This window comes from Bos taurus, chromosome 7 (genome assembly GCF_002263795.3).
Source record: "Bos taurus isolate L1 Dominette 01449 registration number 42190680 breed Hereford chromosome 7, ARS-UCD2.0, whole genome shotgun sequence".
NCBI classification, from domain to species: domain Eukaryota; kingdom Metazoa; phylum Chordata; class Mammalia; order Artiodactyla; family Bovidae; genus Bos; species Bos taurus.
In genome coordinates this window covers 20081546-20102778 of record NC_037334.1, presented here as the reverse complement: position 1 = coordinate 20102778, position 21233 = coordinate 20081546, and the positions used below count along the sequence as shown (strand labels likewise).

The 21233-nt window shown below is 49.9% G+C and overlaps 1 protein-coding gene across 3 annotated transcripts in view; it reads left to right on the top strand.

Annotated features, from left to right (window-relative positions):
* Nucleotides 1–21233, top strand: part of ATCAY (ATCAY kinesin light chain interacting caytaxin) — a 42060-nt gene that overhangs the window by 16908 nt on the left and 3919 nt on the right. The window contains 11 exon segments of one of the 3 annotated variants that reach the window (NM_001082429.2): nt 471–529; nt 6962–7183; nt 8705–8890; nt 9291–9393; nt 11292–11423; nt 12364–12450; nt 14292–14390; nt 15093–15128; nt 18687–18758; nt 20036–20068; nt 20821–21119. In NM_001082429.2, the coding sequence (NP_001075898.1) occupies nt 471–529; nt 6962–7183; nt 8705–8890; nt 9291–9393; nt 11292–11423; nt 12364–12450; nt 14292–14390; nt 15093–15128; nt 18687–18758; nt 20036–20068; nt 20821–20827 (1036 nt within the window). In that variant the 3' untranslated portion in view covers nt 20828–21119. 3 annotated transcript variants of the gene reach the window in all.

The following is a 21233-nucleotide window of genomic DNA, read 5'->3' as shown; positions in this document are numbered from 1 at the left end:
AACACATTCAATATGTGTGTATGTTAGAGGCTTCAGTCATGTCTGACTCTTTGCCCTGCCATGGACTGCAGCCTACCAGGCTCCTCTAGCCATGAGATTCTCCAGGCAAGAATACTGGAGTGGGTTTCCATACCCTCCTCCATGGGATCTTCCTGACTCAGGGATCGAACCCAGGTCTCTTGCATTGCAGGCTGATTCTTTACTATTTGAGTCACCAAGAAAGCCCAACAAATCGTCCACATCAAAAAAAAAGTATTAGAAAAAAGCTTAATATTTGTTAGATGATCTGATGAGAGCCCTCTGGCGCTGATGGTTTGTGATTTTCTGTGCTCATGAACAGGTGTATTTTCTCCCAATGATTTCCCAACACTAAACAAATTCTGTTGCTATCATTCTGTCTGAACTCCACGCTTCTGCGGCTGGACTTGTGGTGCCTGGTGGCTGGTGTCCACTCCCGGCTGGGTCTGCAGGCCACTCCCAGAAGAGACGGGGATGGACTTGCTTGGCAGCCCCACAGAAGACACGTCCTGTAAGTTTCCATGTGTGCAGAAATGGGCACATGATCTGGGCTCTGCCCAGGACTGTAACTGTAGAAATGTCAGAGGCCATGCCTCCTGGGTGGAATGTCACAAAAGGAGGTTGTTCAGCTCCAAGGCCTGTAGGGAAAAGCAACTGTGGTGGTGACACAGAGATGTGTGTGGAGTCAGTGTGTGGTGTTTCTGTATGTCCTTGAACTGGTGGCTCAGCCTCTCTGTGCCTCCAATTCCTTATGTACTAAATGCAGGTAGTGAGCCTTCCACAGAAGGGGTATACAAGGATTAAATGAGATGGTTTATGTAAAGTGCCCAGGGGAATGCCAGGCATAAAATCAGGAGGGCTCTCCTGCCCTGAGCACTCAAAAGGGCTCATGGGTCTGAGGACCCAAAGGCCAAGACTTTGAAAACAGGGGGTCTAGGGCAGCCAGATGGGCTACCTCAAACACATGTTCTCCTCAATGGCATCTCCTGGCAGAGTCCTGCTGAGAGCTCCCATTCTGCCTGTATCTCCCCCATGCAGCCCATCACAGAGCCCACCCTAGAGAGGAAAGATTGCCCAGAGACGGACAGCCACATCCCTGATGTCACACAGCAGCGAGTACCAACTCTGCCCACCCCCGTACCATACTATGTCCATGAGCCAGGTAGGGACATCAAGTTGTCCCAGTTCTCTGGGGCCAATCTGTATGGATCTGAATGGTTCGTCACCCTAGAGTACCAGCCATTTTTCCCACCTGAGCATATATTCTCTGCCCAGTGTTGTCACATCCCCACAGGGTGACCTCGGGTGACTCCCTTCTCCCCTCTGGGCCTCCACTTCCCACTTCTGTAAAACGAGGGGTGTGTGGTAACAGTACCTCACTTCCTAGGTGTGACTGCCTCAATGATGGCCCCCAAAGGTATCCAGATTCTAATTCTAGGAAACCACAAATGTTCCCTCAGGTGGCAAAAGCAATTTTGCAGATAGGATTAAGTTAAGGAACTTGAGGGACCTCCCTAGTGGCTCAGTGGTAAAGAATCCACTTGCCAATGCAGGAGACATGGGTTCAATCCCTGATCTGGGAAGATCCCACATGATGTGGAACAACTAAATCCATGCACCACAACTACCCAGCCCACACTCTAGAGCCCGTGCTCAGCAACAAGAGAAGCCACCTCAGTGACAAGCCTGCGCACCGCAACTAGAGTAGCCCCTGCTCGCTGCAACTAGAGAAAGCCTGCATGCAGCAACAAGACCCAGTGCAGGCAAAAATAAATAAGCAAATAAATTTTTTTTTTTTTAAGAAACTTGAGACGGGGGATGTGAACGTTAATTGTATAGAAGCCAGCTACATGGTCAAACACGATTCTAGATATTTCCATTGAGGGAGTTTTCTAAATGAGATTTATATTTAAATTCATGCACTTTGAATAAAGCAGATTGCCTGTCATTGTGTGGGTGGGCCACATTTAATCAGTTGAAGGGTTCAAGGTGTAGGGGCGTCGGGGCAGGGAACTCAGGTGTGATTCATCCTGGGGCAAAATTCCTCTCCAACTGTGAACCTATGAAATCAAGCAATTTCTCTGCTTCTAAAATACAAAGGTGAGACAGGCACAGAATAGATATTCCCACTGCAAATGGGAGAAATTGGAAGGATGAAGGGGTCACAAGTCCCAGCGAGTCTGAAATTTGGCAGAGCAAATTCCACTAGATTTTCTTAAAGGCAAATTCCATTAGTTTTAAGGCTGAAGAATCATCCTCTTTGGTTCAATGCCCTTTCCTCTGGGTCCACATGGTGACATTCCTGCCTCTGTGGTTCCCTGCACTTTCAATATTGCAGTCACCATGCTGTGATCCACAACCTGATCCCACCAGCAAAAGCAGCAGTATTCTTTTAACATATTTATTTCTTTGGGTGGGTTGGGTCTTAGTTGTGGTGCACAGGCTTCTTTGTTCCACGGCACGTGGGATCTTAGTTCCTGGAAGAATGAATGAATGAAAATAGTCACTCAGTCATGTCCGACTCTTTGCAACCCCATGGACTGCAGCCCACCAGGCTCCTCTGTCCATGGAATTCTCCAAGCAAGAATGCTGGGGTGGGTTGCCATGCCCTTCTCCAGGGGATCTTCCTGACCCAGGGATTGAACCCAGGTCTCCTGCATTGTGGGTAGGTTCTTTACCATCTGAGCTACCAGGGAAGCCAGAATCAAACAAAATTCCCTGCATTGAAAGACAGATTCTTAAGCAATGACCACCAGGTTAAGCAGTATTTTAAATCAAGCACGCCTGATTCACTGCTCCCAACACACTTCCCCTGAAAAAGGCAGGGTAAGTTGAGAGGACTGGGGTCTTATCCCTGGGAAGGTCCCTGCCTCAATGTCCCCATCTGTAAAATGGGTAATATTTCCCATCACACAAAGTCATGGTGAGAGCAGGAAATTATGCCAGTGCCTCACATATAGCAGACACTCGGTAAACATGACTTATGGGTTTGTTTGTTTTTTTTCGTTTTATTTATTTATTTATTTTTGGTTGTGCTAGGTAGATAGAGTGCCTGATGAACTATGGAATGAGGTTCGTGACACTGTACAGGAGACAGGGATCCAGACCATCCCCATGGAAAAGAAATGCAAAAAAGCAAAATGGCTGTCTGGGGAGGCCTTACAAATAGCTGAGAAAAGAGGAGAAGCGAAAAGCAAAGGAGAAAAGGAAAGATATAAGTATCTGAATGCAGAGTTCCAAAGAATAGCAAGAAGAGATAAGAAAGCCTTCTTCAGCGATCAATGCAAAGAAATAGAGGAAAACAACAGAATGGGAAAGACTAGGGATCTCTTCAAGAAAATCAGAGATGCCAAAGGAACACTTCATGCAAAGATGAGCTCGATAAAGGACAGAAATGGTATGGACCTAACAGAAGCAGAAGATATTAAGAAGAGATGGCAAGAATACACAGAAGAACTGTACAAAAAAGATCTTCACGACCCAGATAATCACGATGGTGTGATCACTGACCTAGAGCCAGACATCCTGGAATGTGAAGTCAAGTGGGCCTTAGAAAGCATCACTACGAACAAAGCTAGTGGAGGTGATGGAATTCCAGTTGAACTATTCCAAATCCTGAAAGCTGATGCTGTGAAAGTGCTGCACTCAATATGCCAGCAAATTTGGAAAACTCAGCAGTGGCCATAGGACTGGAAAAGGTCAGTTTTCATTCCAATCCCAAAGAAAGGCAATACCAAAGAATGCTCAAACTACCGCACAATTGCACTCATCTCACACGCTACTAAAATAATGCTCAAAATTCTCCAAGCCAGGCTTCAGCAATATGTGGACCATGAACTTCCTGATGTTCAAGCTGGTTTTAGAAAAGGCAGAGGAACCAGAGATCAAATTGCCAACATCCGCTGGATCATAGAAAAAGCAAGAGAGTTCCAGAAAAACATCTATTTCTGCTTTATTGACTATGCCAAGGCCTTTGACTGTGTGGATCACAATAAACTGTGGAAAATTCTGAAAGAGATGGGAATACCAGACCACCTGATCTGCCTCTTGAGAAATCTGTATGCAGGTAAGGAAGCAACAGTTAGAACTGGACATGGAACAACAGACTGGTTCCAAATAGGAAAAGGAGTTCGTCAAGGCTGTATATTGTCACCCTGCTTATTTAACTTATATGCAGAGTACATCATGAGAAACGCTGGACTGGAAGAAACACAAACTGGAATCAAGATTGCGGGGAGAAATATCAATAACCTCAGATATGCAGATGACACCACCCTTATGGCAGAAAGTGAAGAGGAACTCAAAAGCCTCTTGATGAAAGTGAAAGAGGAGAGTGAAAAAGTTGGCTTAAAGCTCAACATTCAGAAAACGAAGATCATGGCATCCGGTCCCACCACTTCATGGGAAATAGATGGGGAAACAGTGGAAACAGTGTCAGACTTTATTTTTCTGGGCTCCAAAATCACTACAGACGGTTACTGCAGCCATGAAATTAAAAGATGCTTACTCCTTGGAAGGAAAGTGATGACCAATCTAGATAGCATATTCAAAAGCAGAGACATTACTTTGCCAACAAAGGTTCATCTAGTCAAGGCTATGGTTTTTCCTGTGGTCACATATGGATGTGAGTGTTGGACTGTGAAGAAGGCTGAGCACCAAAGAATTGATGCTTTTGAACTGTGGTGTTGAAGAAGACTCTTGAGAGTCCCTTGGACTGCAAGGAGATCCAACCAGTCCATTCTGAAGGAGATCAGCCCTGGGATTTCTTTGGAAGGAATGATGCTAAAGCTGAAACTGCAGTACTTTGGCCACCTCATGCGAAGAGTTGACTCATTGGAAAAGACTCTAATGCTGGGAGGGAGTGGGGGCAGGAGGCGAAGGGGACGACAGAGGATGAGATGGCTGGATGGCATCGCTGACTCGATGGACGTGAGTCTGAGTGAACTCCGGGAGTTGGTGATGGACAGGGAGGCCTGGCGTGCTGCGATTCATGGGGTCGCAAAGAGTCGGACACGACTGAGTGACTGATCTGATCTGATCTGATCTGAGGCCTTCATTGCTGTGCAAGGGCCTTCTCTAGTTGCAGCAAGCGAGGGCTATTCTCTATTTGCAATATGCAGGCTTTTCACTGTGGTGGCTTCTCTTATTGCAGAGCACAGGCTCTAGAGTGCAGGCTCAGTAATTGTGGTGCTTCGGCTTAGTTGATCTGAGGCATGTGGGATCTTCCCAGGTCAAGGATTGAGCCTGTGTCTTCTGAATTAGCAGGCAGATTCCTAACCACTAGACCACAAGGGAGGTCTGTAACTTGCGTCTTTATAATTTTTTGCCAAAATGCATATTTCTATACCGCAGTGTCTCTCGAAGCAGTCTGACCTGTTGCTTATGGATCAAGAGATTCAAAGTGAAAAAAAAAAAATATGAGATTCAAAATGAAAACAAAAGGTAGTCCAAGGATTTCCCTGGTGGTTCATTGGCTGACTCCAAGCTTCCAATGCAGGGGACATGGGTTTGATCCCTGGTCAGGGAACTAGATCCCACATGCTGCAAGTAAGACCGATCAAAGCACAATCAAATACATAAATAAAAATAAATACTTTTAAAAAATGTGGTCCACTTAATTATGGATCTATGAATGTCATCCAATATAAGAGAGGGGCGAGATTCTCCTTGATGTTGTTCAGTCGCTCAGTTGTGTCCAACTCTCTGCGACTCCATGGACTGCAGCACACCAGGATTCCCTGTCCTTCACTGTCTCCTGGGGTTTGCTCAGACTCATGTCCATTGAGTTGGTGAGGGACTCTCCGACTCGTTTATTGATTTTGTCTTCAAAGGCTATGTAATGAAACGGAGAATTTCTGGGGTCTCTGGAAGGTCAGCCTCTTTTCCCAGAGCTGCCTTTGGGGGAGGGGGTGGCTTTCCTCCCCTTGTAAACCCCATAAGCCTGAGGGGTTAGCTCTGCTCCAAGGGCTGTTAGATGGTTTTAACCCCTTGGGGACAGCCCAGGAGGTGAAACCACCTTTTATAAGGAGACCAGAGTCCAGGCTAAGAGTCTTTAGGAGGAAGTGGTCCAAACCATGGGGAATATCCACCCCCATGGGCTTCAGAGTGACATAGCAAGATCCTGCCTCCCTGTGCCTCCGTTTACTCATCTGTCCAATGGGTCAGTAGCAAGGTTGCAACTGACTCAGCAGTAAAGAATCCACCTGCCAATGCAGGAGATCCAGGAGACACAAGAGACACGGATTCGATCCCTGGGTCGGGAAGATCCCCTGGAGGAGGGCATGGCAACCCACTTCAATATTCTTACCTGGAGAATCCCATGGATAGAGGAGCCTGGCAGGCTACAGTCCATGGGGTGGGAAACAGTCAGACATGACTGAACACATGTATCTGTCTAGAGAAGTCAGAACATGAAAATGTGGGCTAGGGCCTGGCCTGTGTTATGTGATCACCAAAAGTTAATTGTTAGAGTCATACATCCCAGAAAGGCAAAAAGCAGAACTCGGACATTCTCCATCAGCCTTAGCAAAAAGGAACAAAAGGCGCAGATACTGGCAGATCTGGAGCTCAATCTGGAGACCAGGCTGCCTGGGGTCTAATCTCCATGTCATTGTTTGACCTTGGCTCAACTCACCTGTGAGTCCCATTTTGCAGATGGTAAAACTGAGTCAAGCTCAGAGCAAGGTGGCACTGCAGGGTCACAGAGCTGGTGGGTAGCAAGGTCAGGCTCTGAACCCAGGACTGTCCAATGTCCAAGTGTCTGCCCTTGACATCCGAGCTGGATGGTTCCATTAACTGCTGCTGTGAAAGGATGTTGTCTGATTTCTAAGCACTCCCCACGGAAGGGCAGAGCAGATCTCTGTAGGGTCTGGAAAAGGAGAAGGGGAAGAAAAAACAAGCGACTGGTTTTGCTTTGACTTTCCGTTTTCCCTTTCTCCCACAGCCCCTCCCAACACGCTGAACTTCAACGGGGCTCATCGTAAGCGAAAGACGCTGGTGGCCCCTGAGATCAACATTTCCCTGGACCAGAGTGAGGGCTCCCTGCTGTCAGATGACTTCCTGGACACCCCCGATGACCTGGACATCAACGTGGATGACATTGAGACCCCTGATGAGACCGACTCACTGGAGTTCCTGGGGAACGGCAATGAGCTGGAGTGGGAAGGTGAGGTCGGTCGCTTACCGTCCCTACCCAATCCCCAAATCAGACCCCAGTGCTCCTCTGAGCTTCTGGGGCCATCTTGCCAGAGTCCCCCCGCCCCTCCCTTCCCAGAGGTTCAAGGTGGTCAGGGCTTCTTTTGTTGTTTTTTGGGGGTTTTTTTGGCCATGCTGTGTAGCATTTTAGTTCCCAGACCAGGGATGGAACTTGTTCCCCTGCATTGGAAGCATGGAATCTTAACCACTGGCACACCAGGGAAGGCCTGGGGCAGGGCTTCCAACCCAAGACTCCCAAAACAGGCCCTGGGACTCCATGTGCATTCTCTCGTGGACTTGTGTACTTTGCTGGGAGACTTGTCTTTCACCCAATTCACTTGATCAAAAGTGATCAAGACCAGAAGGAGGGGCTGCCCCCTGATTCCACAAGTGTACGTGAAGTGAGTCTTGATTGCCATGTGGAGGTAGGGTAGAGAGGGCAGGGATCCGTCGGGAAAACACGGTGCCTGCCTGCTCTCAGGGCAGTCAGAAAGCAGGGCTCTGGGTAACAGAACAAATGGACACAAGGTAATTGCACCTGGTCGCTGGTGCTGTGGGAGAAATAGGTGATGGGAAAGGGTAGGGGGGCTCATTCGGGCAATTCAACCCTCCCAAGGGACACTGGGCCACATTTGGGAGCATCTGTGGTTGTCACAACTGGGGGGATCCTGGCATCAAGGGGGTGGGATCAGGGATGCTGCTCCACACCCTGTAGTGCCCAGGACGCCCCCCAAAGGCAGTGACTGGCCCTGAATGTCCACAATGCCCAGCCCAAGACACCCTGAACCAGGATTCCTAGGGTGAGGAGGGTTCTTCGGCAGGGTTGTCGGGACTGGCCTCACTGGATGGGTATTACTGGGGCTGATATTCCAAGGCAAGAACACAGGTCAGAAAGATGGCAACAGGGAATCTCCCTGGTGGTCCAGTGGCTAAGACCCCATGCTCCCAATGCAGGGGGCCCAGGTTCGATCCCTGGTCAGGAAACTAGATTCTGCATGCTGCAACTAAAGATCCTGCATGCTGCAACAAAGAGGGCGCAACCAAATAAGTACTTTTTTAAAAGGTAGCAATGGTGGTGTCCATGGGGATGGAAGCAGAAGCACAGCATTTGTTGGGTGGATGTGAAATATGAAGGGGAAAGAGGTCGAAGGTGGTAGCTGGGTTTGGGGCCTGAGCAGCTGGGAAAACAGCCAGGCTATTTTCTGAGGTGGGAAGATTGCAGAATGACAGATGGGCAAGAGACAGATAATTTCAAGAGTGGTTAAGAACCCCCGAGAAGCCCAGAGAGGGAAGAAATGTGTACAAGGTCACCCAGCAAGAAATGGGCTCTACCCAGCAAAAGGGTGAGATGAGTGGTCTTCCTCTGGCCTGGGGAGGAGAGGAAGAGGCTCTGTGGCCACGGGCGGCCAAGGCAGCCCAGAGAGGGAGGCTGGGACGAGATATCCAGATTCAGGCGTCCCTCTTTCTCACCCTCCCTGCTGCCCTGCTCCAGATGACACCCCCGTGGCTGCTGCCAAGAACATGCCTGGGGACAGTGCGGATCTGTTTGGGGACGGCTCAGCGGAGGACGGCAGCGCAGCCAACGGGCGTCTGTGGAGGACGGTGATCATTGGGGAACAGGAACACCGGATCGATCTACACATGATCCGGCCCTACATGAGGGTGGTGACCCATGGAGGTGAGACCATGCCCTGAGGGCCCCCTCCTGGCTCCAACAACTAGAGGGCCCAGCAGTGGTCCTCTCTGAACCTCGGTCTCGTCTTCTGAGCCAGGGGGATGTTAAACTGTAGTGTCTAGGTGTGCAGGGATGAAACTCACATGGGGGCAAGGCTTAGACATGTGGGGGCACACCAGAGGTGCCCATGAGGGTGGCTGGCATCCCCCATGGAAGGTGTTTTCTGGCTTCTTTAGCCAGGGTGCTGGGGCCCCGAGCTGTGTCCTCTGAGTATGGGCAGTGAGTGGGAGGGGGCTGGCCAGCTATGAGACGCATGCATGTGGTAGAGCACAGGGCAACTCAGAGCTGGGAGAGGGCTCTGCCCAGCCCTGTCCAGCGCTGCTCACCAGCTGCCTCTCCACAGGGTACTACGGAGAAGGTCTCAATGCCATTATCGTCTTTGCTGCCTGCTTCCTCCCAGACAGCAGCTCCCCTGACTACCACTACATCATGGAGAACCTCTTCCTGTAAGTGACCTGGCCACTCCATCCCAGCTGCCCACAGTTCTGAGGTTCCCAGCCGGTGGGCAGGACAGGCAGCAAGGATCACACTGGGTGGTTCTGCCTGGTACCAGGGAAGGGCTGGACCACGGGCAGACCTGCATCTGAGTCCTCTGCTTGCCCGCTGGGCCTCACTGGTGCTATTGTCATCATCACTGGCATTTACGGAAGCCCACCCGGGGTGCTCAGCGGTAAAGAATCCACCCGCCAATGCAGGAGACACAAGAGACATGGGTTCGATCCCTAGGTTGGCAAAATCTCCTGGAGGAGGACACAGCAACCCACTCCAGTATTCTTGCCTGGAGAATCCCATGGATAGAGCAGCCTGGCGGGCTACAGTCCTTAGGGTCACACAGAATCAGACTCGACTGAAGTGACTGAGCACGCATGCACACTATGCGGTAGCCACAATGCTAAGGGCTTTGTATGTGAGAGCATGTTCCATCCCCAACAAGACTCTGTGGGGTAGTTACAGTTGCCTCCCATTCTGTGGCTGCAGTGCTTGAGGCACAGAGAGGTTAAGTCACTTGCCCAAGGACACACAGGTAGTTTTGCTAGGATGGAGACAGATAATTAAGCCCTTGTTGGGACTTCATTGGTGTCCAGTGGTTAAGACCACACCATCCTTGGGTTCTTAATGCAGGGCCGTGGGTCTGATTCCTGGTTGGAGAACTAAGATCCCATATACCTCCTGGTGTGGAAAAAAAAAAAAAAAATACCTGGCAGATGACAGTAAGAGCTCAGCAAATCGTTATCACTCCGATTTTCATTATTATGAAGATTTCCTTCTTCCTCGGGGGGCAGCAGGGTGGGGGGGCAGTTGAGGGTGCCAGGTGGGTCAGAGGAAGAGGAAGTACCCATGGAAGGTCAGATCAGAAAGCGGCCTGACTTACCAAGGAGCCCAGTCTCCCTGATTTACAGATGGGGAAGTGGAGGCTGAAAGAGGAGAAGATTCTTCTGAAATCACTTAAGGGGAGACAGGGCTGGGATGGACCCCAGGTCCCTGAAGTCAGGTGCAGTGGACCACTGGCTGTGGGTGTTTGTCCCCCAAGGGCATCTGGGGCTGTTGAAACTTACATTCCAGAATTAATGGAGCCATTAGATGAGTTCAAGAGTATAAATCACTTGGCACCTAGTAAACACTCAAAAAAATTGTTGTTTAGTCCCCCAAGGGCATCTGGAGCTGTTGAAACTTACATTCCAGAATTAATGGAGCCATTAGATGAGTTCAAGAGTATAAATCACTTGGCACCTAGTAAACACTCAAAAAAATTGTTGTCTAGTTGCTAAGTTGTATCCAACTCTTTCCAACCTGTGGACTGCAGGGCGCCACTGTCTCCTGGAATTTGCTCAAATTCATGTCCATCAAGTTGGTATGCCCTCCAGCCGTCTCATCCTCTGTGGTCCCCTTCTCCTCATGCATTCTATCTTTCCCAGCATCAGGGTCTTCTCCAATGAGTGGGCTCTTCCCATCAGGTGGCCAAAGTACTGGAGCTTCAGCTTCAGTCCTTCCAACGAAATGTTCCGGGTTGATTTCCTTTTAGGATCGACTGGTTTCCTCTCCTTGCAGTCCAAGGGACTCAGTTTAAAAAAAAAACAAACAAAACTCCTCAGTAAGATAGTAACTACTACTATCATTGTGCCCACTGACCCAGATTTGGGGGTGTTTGGGAGTCCTCTGCTCCCCTCCCCCGCTATCCTGCTGAGCATGCCAGGACAGCCAACAACACCTGAACAGGTGTGACACAGCCAGGGCAGGTAGAAACAGAAAGGACGGGGGCCACAGGACCTAGTCCTGGGAAACTGGGCTTCCTGACTCTGAGCCAGTCCTTCCGGGTCCCCGGTCCTCTGTGCCTCGTGACTAGGTACGTCATCAGCAGCCTGGAGCTCCTCGTGGCAGAAGATTACATGATCGTGTACCTGAATGGCGCCACGCCCCGGCGGAGGATGCCGGGCATTGGCTGGCTGAAAAAGTGCTACCAGATGATCGACCGGAGGTGAGTGCATGGGGCTGGGGGACGGCCTCAGCGTGCGGTGGGACCCGCGCACTGAAGTCCCCCCCCACTCTGAAAGGGCGCGGCTGGGACGGGCATAACAAAGCGCCAGACTGGGCGGCTTAAACAGCAGACGTGTGTTGTCTCCTAGTTCTGGAAGCTAGAAGTCTTTGGTCAAGTTGTCTGCAAGGTCAGTTCCTTCTGGAACTGTGAGGGAGAACCGGCCCTGTGCACGCCTGTGTGCAAATGCCCCCTTTTATAAGGACCCCAGTGACTGTGGGTTAGGGGGCAGGCCCTGCTGGGATATGATCTCACCTTAGCTAATGACCCCTGCAGTGATCCTGCTCCCAGACAAAGAGGGAGACCAGACAAAGACCCCTGCAGTTCAACTCGCCCGTAGCAGGTGCTTGGAACTGGGGGCCCTAGAAAATCTTTCAGGAAGGAGAGGTGATGTGGCCATGCAAGGGCTTCCCAGGTGGCGCTAGTGGTAAAGAGCCTACCTGCCAGTGCAGGAGACATAAAAGATGTGGGTTCAATCCCTGGGTTGGGAAGATCCCCCAGAGGAGGCCATGGCAGCCCCATCCAGTATTCTTGCCTGGAGAATTTCATGCACAGAGGAGCCTAGTGGACTACAGTCCATGGAGTCACAAAGAGTTGGACACGACTGAAGTGACTTACACACACACGCACATGGCCACACAGTCAGATGCTCAGAATCTAAATTAAGAGGGAGCCAGGGCCAGACATCAGCTCTGCCACCTGCAGACTCTTCCAGGGGTGGAGGGGGTGGGCTTAGCTTAACCAAGACTCAGTCTCCTCCCCATCAATGGAGATCATCAGAGCACTGCCTGGGCTCACAGAGTGGGTGACACCCTTTAGCTGCTCCCTCCCCGGGGCTGTCCCCCCAGGGAGCCCATATTGCTCTCTCTGCCTCCCCACACAGACTTCGGAAAAACCTGAAGTCCTTAATCATCGTCCACCCATCCTGGTTCATCCGCACCGTTCTGGCCATCTCCCGCCCTTTCATCAGGTGAGATCGTGATCTGAGTCTCGATACCCACCTGGGTTGTCATGTGTCTTTTCTTTTTTAATCAGCATTTTCCAGCTCCTCTCTTGGGAGTCTATATGTTGTTTTACACAGTTTAAAAGTGGACTTCCCCGGCAGTCCGGTGGTTAAGATTCTGTGCTTCCAGTGCAGGGGGATTTAGGTTCCATCCATGGTGGGGGAACTAAGATCCCTCATACCGTGTGACACGGCCACTATCTGGACCTTTGTCGGCCAAGTGACGTCTCTGTTTTCTAACACACTGTCTAGATTTTTGTCATAGCTTTCCTTACGAGGAGCAAGCGTCTTTTAATTTCATGGCTGCAGTTATCATCCACAGTGATTTTGGTGCCCAAGAAAATAAAGTCTGTCACTGCTTCCACCTTTTTGCCTTCTATTTGCCATGAAGCGATGGGACCAGATGCCACGATCTTAGTTTTTTTTTAATGTTGAGCTTCAAGCCAGCTTTTTCAGTCTCCTCCTTCACCTTCACCAAGAGGCTCTTTAGTTCCTTTTTTTATTGTTTATTATTTTACTTTTTGGCCATGCTTCTCAGCATGTGGGATCTTAGTTCCCCAGCCAGGGATCGAACCCAGGCCCCCTGCCGTGGAAGCTCGGAGTCCTATCCACTGGACCACCAGAGAAGTCCCTATTTGATTATTTTATGACTTATTGTACAGTTACATTCTCTTAGCCTTAGAGAACGTAACTCATTGTTAGAAAAACTGATTTGACCTTGAAAAGGAGTTTATTTGACATTGTACCAAAATTAGATTTAAGGTAATGTTTTTTTAAAAAAAATCACGAGTTCAAAGCCCCAAGCTGGTGATCAGTCACGTCAGTAGTAGCCAGTGGCCAGAGCTGGATTTGGACAGGAAGAAGCCATTCACCCTGGAAGAATGGAAGATGAATCAGCAGTGCCCACGTGCACCTGTCTCATGCCCAAGTGACTACTGGTGCCACCAGACAGTGACGATGGTGCCATGAAAGTGTTCTTGGGAAGACTGACACAGAGGAGCACCTCCTGGGGAAGATGGAGCCTGGAGTCTGATATTAATAGCATCTCATCCCTCTCTGCTTTCTTCCTTCCTTTCCTCTCTGCTCAAAAGTCCATATAGTCAAAGCTATGGTTTTTCCAGTAGTCATGTACGGATATGAGTGGGACCAAAAAGAAGGCTGAGCACCGAAGAATTGATGCCTTCAAATTGTGGTGCTGGAGAAGACTCTGGAGAATCCCTTGGACTGCAAGGAGATCAAACCAGTCAATCCTAAAGGAAATCAACCCTGAATGTTCACTGGAAGAACCGATGCTGAAGCTGAAGCTCCAGTAGTTTGGCCACCTGATGCAGAGCCAACTCATTAGAAAAGACCCTGATGCCAGGAAAGATTGATGGCAGGAGGAGAAGAGAGTGACAGAGGATGAGATGGTTGTATGGCGTCACCGACTCAATGGACGTGAGTTTGAGCAAACTCAGGGAGATAGTGAAGGACAGAGAGGCCTGTGTGCTGCAGTTCATGGGATCTGAAAGCGTCAGACACAACTGAGCGACTGAACAACAACTCTCTGCTCAGCGGAGACTGGTGTCAGACACATGGCTCAGGAGCCTTCCCTTCTTGCAGGCAGAGACCCCAGGTTCTGCTCTGTACCCGCACCAGGGGCAGGGGATGAGGTCTGGCATGGGCTGAGAGGGAGGTTTGGGTGAGTGTGCTGGGGCATCCTGGAATAGGGCTGCATGTACATCCCTGGCTGCCATCGCTCCCTCTGACCCTGAGTCACCACCCCAAGGGCTGGCTTTCAGACGTGTCCCTCCTTCTCCTCCCACCAGCGTCAAGTTCATCAACAAGATCCAGTATGTGCACAGCTTGGAAGATCTGGAGCAGCTCATCCCCATGGAGCACGTGCAGATCCCAGACTGTGTGCTACAGTGAGTGTCTTGCGCCGTGGGAGCGCCGCCCCACCTCCATCCACATCATCCATCCCCAGAGCTGCTTATCTCCCAACCTCCCATGCTCTGCCCAGTCAGGCTGCCAGAGAACCAGACCTGAGTGGGAGAGCAAGACAGAGGAAAATAGAGTGAAACAGGCACCTGTGAAATGACAGAACACAGCAGACCTGGCTCCTCTAGTGTAGGCAGAGGGGCCAGTGAGTCCTGGCCCCTGGCTTGTCTTTATAAATAAAGTTTTATTGGCACACAGCTACACTTGTCCATTTACAAACCATCCATGGCTGCTTTCAAGCTACAACAGAATCAAGGGGTTGCCACAGAGACTGGTATGAAAAGCTGAAAATATTGACTCTCTGGCCCTTTGTGGCGGGGGCGGGGGGGGCGGTGTCTGTAGACAAAGCCACGTTAATAATTAATTGCTTTATCCTGGCTTTGTTTAGGGCAGATGCTAGAAATGTCTGCTGAGTTGCAGCAACACCAGACACTGGAATATGCCAGTAAAACAGCTATCCCTGCCCTGAGGTGGGGTGAGGTGGGGCTTTGTAAGGTAGCTGCAGGCTATCCTGTTTGCTCTGAAGCCTGGCATGTGTTCAGATGTGACAGTGAGACTGCTTTCCTGTTCCCAGAGTGGAGGGGATTCCCAAGCCACCTCTTAAGCCTTCTCCTTTTTCTCTCTTCCAGGTACGAGGAGGAACGGCTGAAGGCCAGGAGAGAAAGGTATGTGCAGAGCAGCCCGTATTCTGGCCGGGTTGGGGCTGCCGCTGAGCTGGGTCAAGGCTGGGGGAAGCTGGCGGCTTCAACTCAGCTGGGACCCATGTCACGCACGCATGTGTTTCAAAGCCCTGCCTTCTCTAGAGGTGTTGGAGTCAGACCCAGGCTGGAATCCAGGCTCCCCTGCTCAGTCTCAGCATAATATTAGACAAGTGAAAAATTCATCCTGCAGGTTATCATGAGGAATTAGGATCAGCGTAGCCCACTGGGCAAAAATAGTGGGCTCGGTAGAGTCCTTCTAATGATGCTGGTGACAGTGAGGGCTCAGCCCTGGGGAGCCTCCTAAGGCCCCCAGATTGAGCCCTCCACCCTTCAGGAGGCCACTCTCCTGGTCTCGTCCACTCTCTGGGGCTCACCCCCAGGTCCCCCTCCACTCCCTGCTTTCCAGTTTCCTCCTCCCTCTGAGACCTTTATGTCAGATTGGGACTCGAACCCAGCCAAAACCCACAGTGCCTTGTTTCAGGACCTAATGAAACTCGGGTTCTTGATGTCTCACCACAGAATTTAGTGAGAGACAAAGTGACAGGTAAGAGGTGGATTTACACAGTTGCAGAGAGAAGTACACTCCCCAGACAGAGTGTGGGCCATTGCAGAGGGCAAGCGCGGCCATGAAATGTGGTGTGGTTAGTTTTTATAGTGTGGGTAATTTCATAGGCTAAGGAGTGGGAGGATTATTCCAACTATTTTGGGGAAAGAGTGGAGATTTCCAGGAATTGGGCAACTGCCCACTCCTTGGTCTTTTGACAGTGCCTTGGAACTGTGGTGGTGCCTCTGGGTGTGTCATTTAGCTTGCAGATCGAGGATCAAGGTCTAATCAAAGTCCCCTTGTCTCCCTTCTTGGACCTATTTGATTCTTATTGGTTTATGTTGTGTCCTTGGGCTATGTCATTCTTTCAAAAGTTGTGCCCTGCCCCTTTCCCTCCTGTTACACCTCTGGAGACCCCTCATCCCTCTGGGGACCCCAATCTGTCCTCTGGACTGGGCCCTCTGCTCCGCAGGGTTCCCCTCTTGCCCTCAAGGGCTCTCTGCTCCCTCCAGGCCAAGCCCTCCACCATTCAGGAAACCCTCCACCATCCAGGGTCCCCATACTCTGCATGCCCCCTCCTTCTCCCTTCCAAGGGCCCTCCACCATCTGGGAACCACGCTATCCTCCAGTTCCCTCCTCCTTCCCAGGGCCCCCTCCATCCTCCAGGGCCCGCCTCCATCCGGGCCCCCTCCACTCTCTGGGACCCCTTCTGTCCTCCAGGGACACTTCCAAGGGCACCCTCTGCCCATGTAGGTCCTGTGGGTGCAGGTGAGAGAGGAGACAGAGCAGGAGTCCCCCTGGGTGTGGAAGAGAGGGGAATCCATCTGCTCTTCCCCTGCCCAGGGCCCTGGGGATCCTCCTGGGGACCTGGGCCTTATCCTCTGCACAGTTAAGCCATGGGTCATGAAGATCCTTTTTGTATTGTTCTTCTATGTATTCTTGCCACCTTTTCTTAATATCTTTTGCTTCTGTTAGGTCCATACCATTTCTGTCCTTTATTGCACCCATCTTTGCATGAAATATTCCCTTGATATCTCTAATTTTCTTGAAGAGATCTCTAGTCTTTCCCATTCTGTTGTTTTCCTCTATTTCTTTGCATTGATCACTGATGAAGGCTTTCTTACCTCTCCTTGCTATTCTTTGGAACTCTGCATTCAGATAGGTATATCTTTCCTTTTCTCCTTTGCCTTTAGCTTCTCTTTTCTCAGCTATTTGTAAGGCCTCCTCAGACAACCGTTTTGCCTTTTTGCATTTCTTTTTCTTGAGGATGGTCTTGATCACTGCCTCCTACACAATGTCACGAAGCTCCATCCATAGCTCTTCAGGCACTCTGTCTATCAGATCTAATCCCTTGAGTCTATTTGTCACTTCCACTGTATAATTGTAAGGGATTTGATTTAGGTCATACCTGAATGGTCTAGTGGTTTCCCCTACTTTCTTCAATTTAAGTCTGAATTTGGCAATAAGGAGTTCATGATCTGAGCCACAGTCCGCTCCAGGTCTTGTTTTTGCTGACTGTATAGAGCTTCTCCATCTTTGGCTGCAAAGAATATAATCAATCTGATTCCGGTATTGACCATCTGGTAATGTTCACATGTAGCATCATCTCTTGTGTTGTTGGAAGAGGGTGTTTGCTATGATCGGTGCGTTCTCTTGGAAAAACTCTGTTAGCCTTTGCCCTGCTTCATTTTGTACTCCAAGGCCAAACTTGCCTGTTACTCCACGTATCTCTTAACTTCCTACTTTTGCATTCCTGTCCCCTGTAATGAAAAGGACATCTCTTTTGGGTGTTAGTTCTAGAAGGTCTTGTAGGTCTTCATAGACCTGTTCAACTTCAGCTTCTTCAGCATTACTGGTTGGGGCATGGACTTGGATTACTGTGATAATGAAAGTTTTGCCCTGGAAATGAACAGAGATCATTCTGTCATTTATGAGACTGCACCCAAAAACTGCATTTGGAACTCTTTTGCTGACTATGAGGGCTACTTCATTTCTTCTAAGGGATTCTTAGCCCACAGTAGTAGATATAGTGGTCATCTGAGTTAAATTCACCCATTCCAGTCCATTTTAGTTCGCCGATTGCTAAAATGTCTATGTTCACTCTGGTCATCTCCTATTTGACCACTTCCAATTTATCTTGATTCATGGACCTAACAGTCCAGGTTCCTATGCAATACTGCTCTTTACAGCATTAGACTTTATTTCCATCACCAGTCACAGCCACAGCTGGGGTTTTTTTTCGCTTTGGCTCTGTCTCTTCATTCTTTCTGGAGTTATTTCTCCACTCTTCTCCAGTAGCATATTGGGCACCTACCGACCTGGGGAGTTCATCTTTCAGTGCCATATCTTTTTGCCTTTTCATACTGTTCATGGGGAAGGCAAGAATACTGAAGTGGTTTGCCGTTTCCTTCTCCAGTGCACCACGTTTTGTCAGAACTCTCCACCATGACCTGTCCATCTTGCTTGGCCCTGCACGGCATGGCTCATAATTTCATTGAGTTAGACAAGGCTGTAGTTTATGTAATCAGTTTGATCAGTTTTCTGTGATTGTGGTTTCTTATTCTATTATTTTCTAATCTTTGTTATTATTCTGATCCCTCTTATTTATATTTTTCTTATTATATATATATATATATTTTTTTTTTTCTTTTTCTTCTCTCTCTTTGCTGTTGGAGTCTGGTTTTACCCCTCAGGGGTTGTTATCTTTTAGTCTTCATTATTGTTCTGCTTTTTTTAAATCTCTCTTTCTATTTTTTTCTCATTTTTTTTTTCTTTCTCCCCATGGCCTTCATCTTGATGAATTCCTGACCATCCCATCACTTGCTCCACCCTCTGGGCCCCGGCACTTCCCAGGGCAGGCAAACCCTTTCCAGACTGCTGTCGGGTCACGGCAGCCCAGATGGAGGGGAGTGGGAGCCAAGAGCCCCTCAGCCCACTCAGCCAGCTGGTTACCCCTGCTCACCTCTTTCTGTTCCCAGTGCGAGGCCGCAGCCGGAGTACGTCCTGCCCAGGTCTGAAGAGAAGGCAGAGGCGGGACTGGCAGAAGACAGGTAAGTGTCCAGGTGGCCATGGGCAAGAGCTCACACCTGCCAGGGGCTGCCGAGCCCAAAGAACATCAGATGAAGGTGATCTAAGGTCACTATGGTGCTGAAATAAGACCACCTTGGGACTTCCCTGGTGATCCAGTGGTTAAGACTCCACACTTCCACTACATGGGGTGCAGGTTCCATCCCTGGTCTGGAAACTAAGATCCTGTATGCTTCATAGTGAAGCAAAAAAAAAAAAAAGCCCCACCACAAGACCTACTCCATCAAACCATTTTAATGTGAATTTAGTACATCTCTTTAGAGTCCCTTGGACTGCAAGAAGATCAAACCAGTCCATCCTAAAGGCAAGCAACCCTGAATATTCATTGAAAGGACTGACACTGAAGTCAAAGCTACAATATTTTGGCCACCTGATTGAAAGAGCCGACTCATTGTAAAAGACCTGTATGCTTGGAAAGATTGAAGGCTAAAGAGGGCAACAGAGGAGGAAATGGTTGGAGGGCATCACCGACTCAATGGACATGAGTTTGACCAAACTCCTGGAGATAGTGAAGGACAGGGAGGCCTAGTGTGCTGCAATCCATGGGGCTGCAAAGAGTCAGACATGACTGAGCAGTTGAACAACAATTTTGGGCAACCAGCACCTCTCTCCCAAACATTCTTTCCGCCCAGAGGGAGACCCTGTACCCAACTAAGCAATCCCTTCCATTCCCATCCCCTCCTAATTTGTTTTTAATCCAGTGACTCCGTTATTATAAAAGTCCTTTAGTGCCTCCCCCTGGGATGTGCAGACAGATAGCATGGCCCTGTCCTTCCCTGTCTCTTTCTGTGCCATCTGCCTCCTGCAGTTGCTGCTTGTTGTACCCTTCTTCTCCTGTCCTTGGGCTCTTTGAGGGAAGTGGCTATAGCCCGGGACTGTCCCCTCCTCCTCCTCCCACCTTGCATCTATCACAGGCCAAGCACGGGGGCCAGGGGCAACTGATGTGCCTGAGAGACCAGGATCTGCTCTCAGATGGAGGTTCTGGCTGGCCTTTGTGCAGGCCCTGGTGGGTGGGTCCCACCTTCCAGGCGGGTGGGCCTGGGGCAACACTGGTGACTTCACTTTGTGGCAGCCAAGGGGCTTGGCCGTCCTCGGCTCATTTGTTACACAGGAGACACATGCTGACGCTTGCTTTGTGCCAGATCAGGATGCAGCCATGTTGGGCCTCATAGGGCTCACAGCCAAATGCCAAGGCTCCCAAACAGGCAACTCATGCTGGGATTCCTTCCTTTTCCCACAGGTCTGCTTTGGCCACAGAAGATCAGGAAACGAGGTGTGTGGGAAGCCGGGGGCGAAGGGGGGAGGGGGGAGGGGTGGTTCTTGGCACGTTTTTTTGGAAACATTCTAAGTGGAACCTAGCCTGGATGAGTCCCCGTGACTTGGTGGTGGAGGGAGGAGGCACCAGGGAGGCAGAGAGATCATGGTTACCGTGACAACAGGGCCTCCTCTGGGATTGAGTGAGAAGCTGGTCCCTGCCCAACTCCAGGGGGTGCAATGATGGGAGGTCCCAGGCTGAGGACCCTGGCTGAGACATTCACCCATAGCCAGGACCCCTGAAACCTGGGATTTAACTCAGCTGAAGGGTGCACTACCTGCCCACTATCGATCTCAGTGTGTCTGCCTGGCTCTAGATGCCAGAAAAAGCCTCCCTGTGTGTCTCGGGTCCTGGGGCCCACCCTCAGGGTCCATGGTTTGCTAGAAGCACTCACAGGACTCAGCAAAGCAGATCTGCTCATGGTTATGGTTTATCACAGTGGACGGGTGGATACAGATCAAAATCAGCAATAGGAAGAGCTGTATGGGGCTGGGCAAAGAGAGACAGGTGCAAGTTCCCAGCTGTTGTCTCCCAGGGCACTCGTGGGGACAGCTCTTTATTCTCCCAGCAGCCAAGGGTGGTGGCACACACCAAGTGTCACCAACCTGTGCTGCTCGCCAGGAGCCCTGGCATCCAGGGTGTTTACTGGGGGTCAGTCATATGCATGGTGGGCTGTACACATGGCTGACCTTCGTCTCTAACCCTTCCAGAGGTTGAGCTGATACCACATGGTCCACAGCTCCTGTCTTAAGTCACACTGTCAGCATAGACTATCCAACGTGACCCAAGGTCCCAGGCAAAGATACTCTTATCAAGAAGGACATTCCAAGGTCATGGAGGTGGCCTCCAAGAGACTGGGAAAGGGCCAGACTTTTCTTTGGAATGTGCAGGGTTAATCCGTGACCACATTCTCTGCTACAAATCTGTAACATGGGCCAGCTACATGTCTTAATACTATCCATGTGACCCAAGAAGCCTCAAGCTGAGAAATAAACATCAAAAATGGACTTAAACCAGTACTGCCCTGGAGACACTGAATAGAGGCAAGTTCTCAATATATTTCTGACAAGACCATCTCAATCTATGCATTCTGAAAATAAGTCCCCGTCCACAAACACACAAC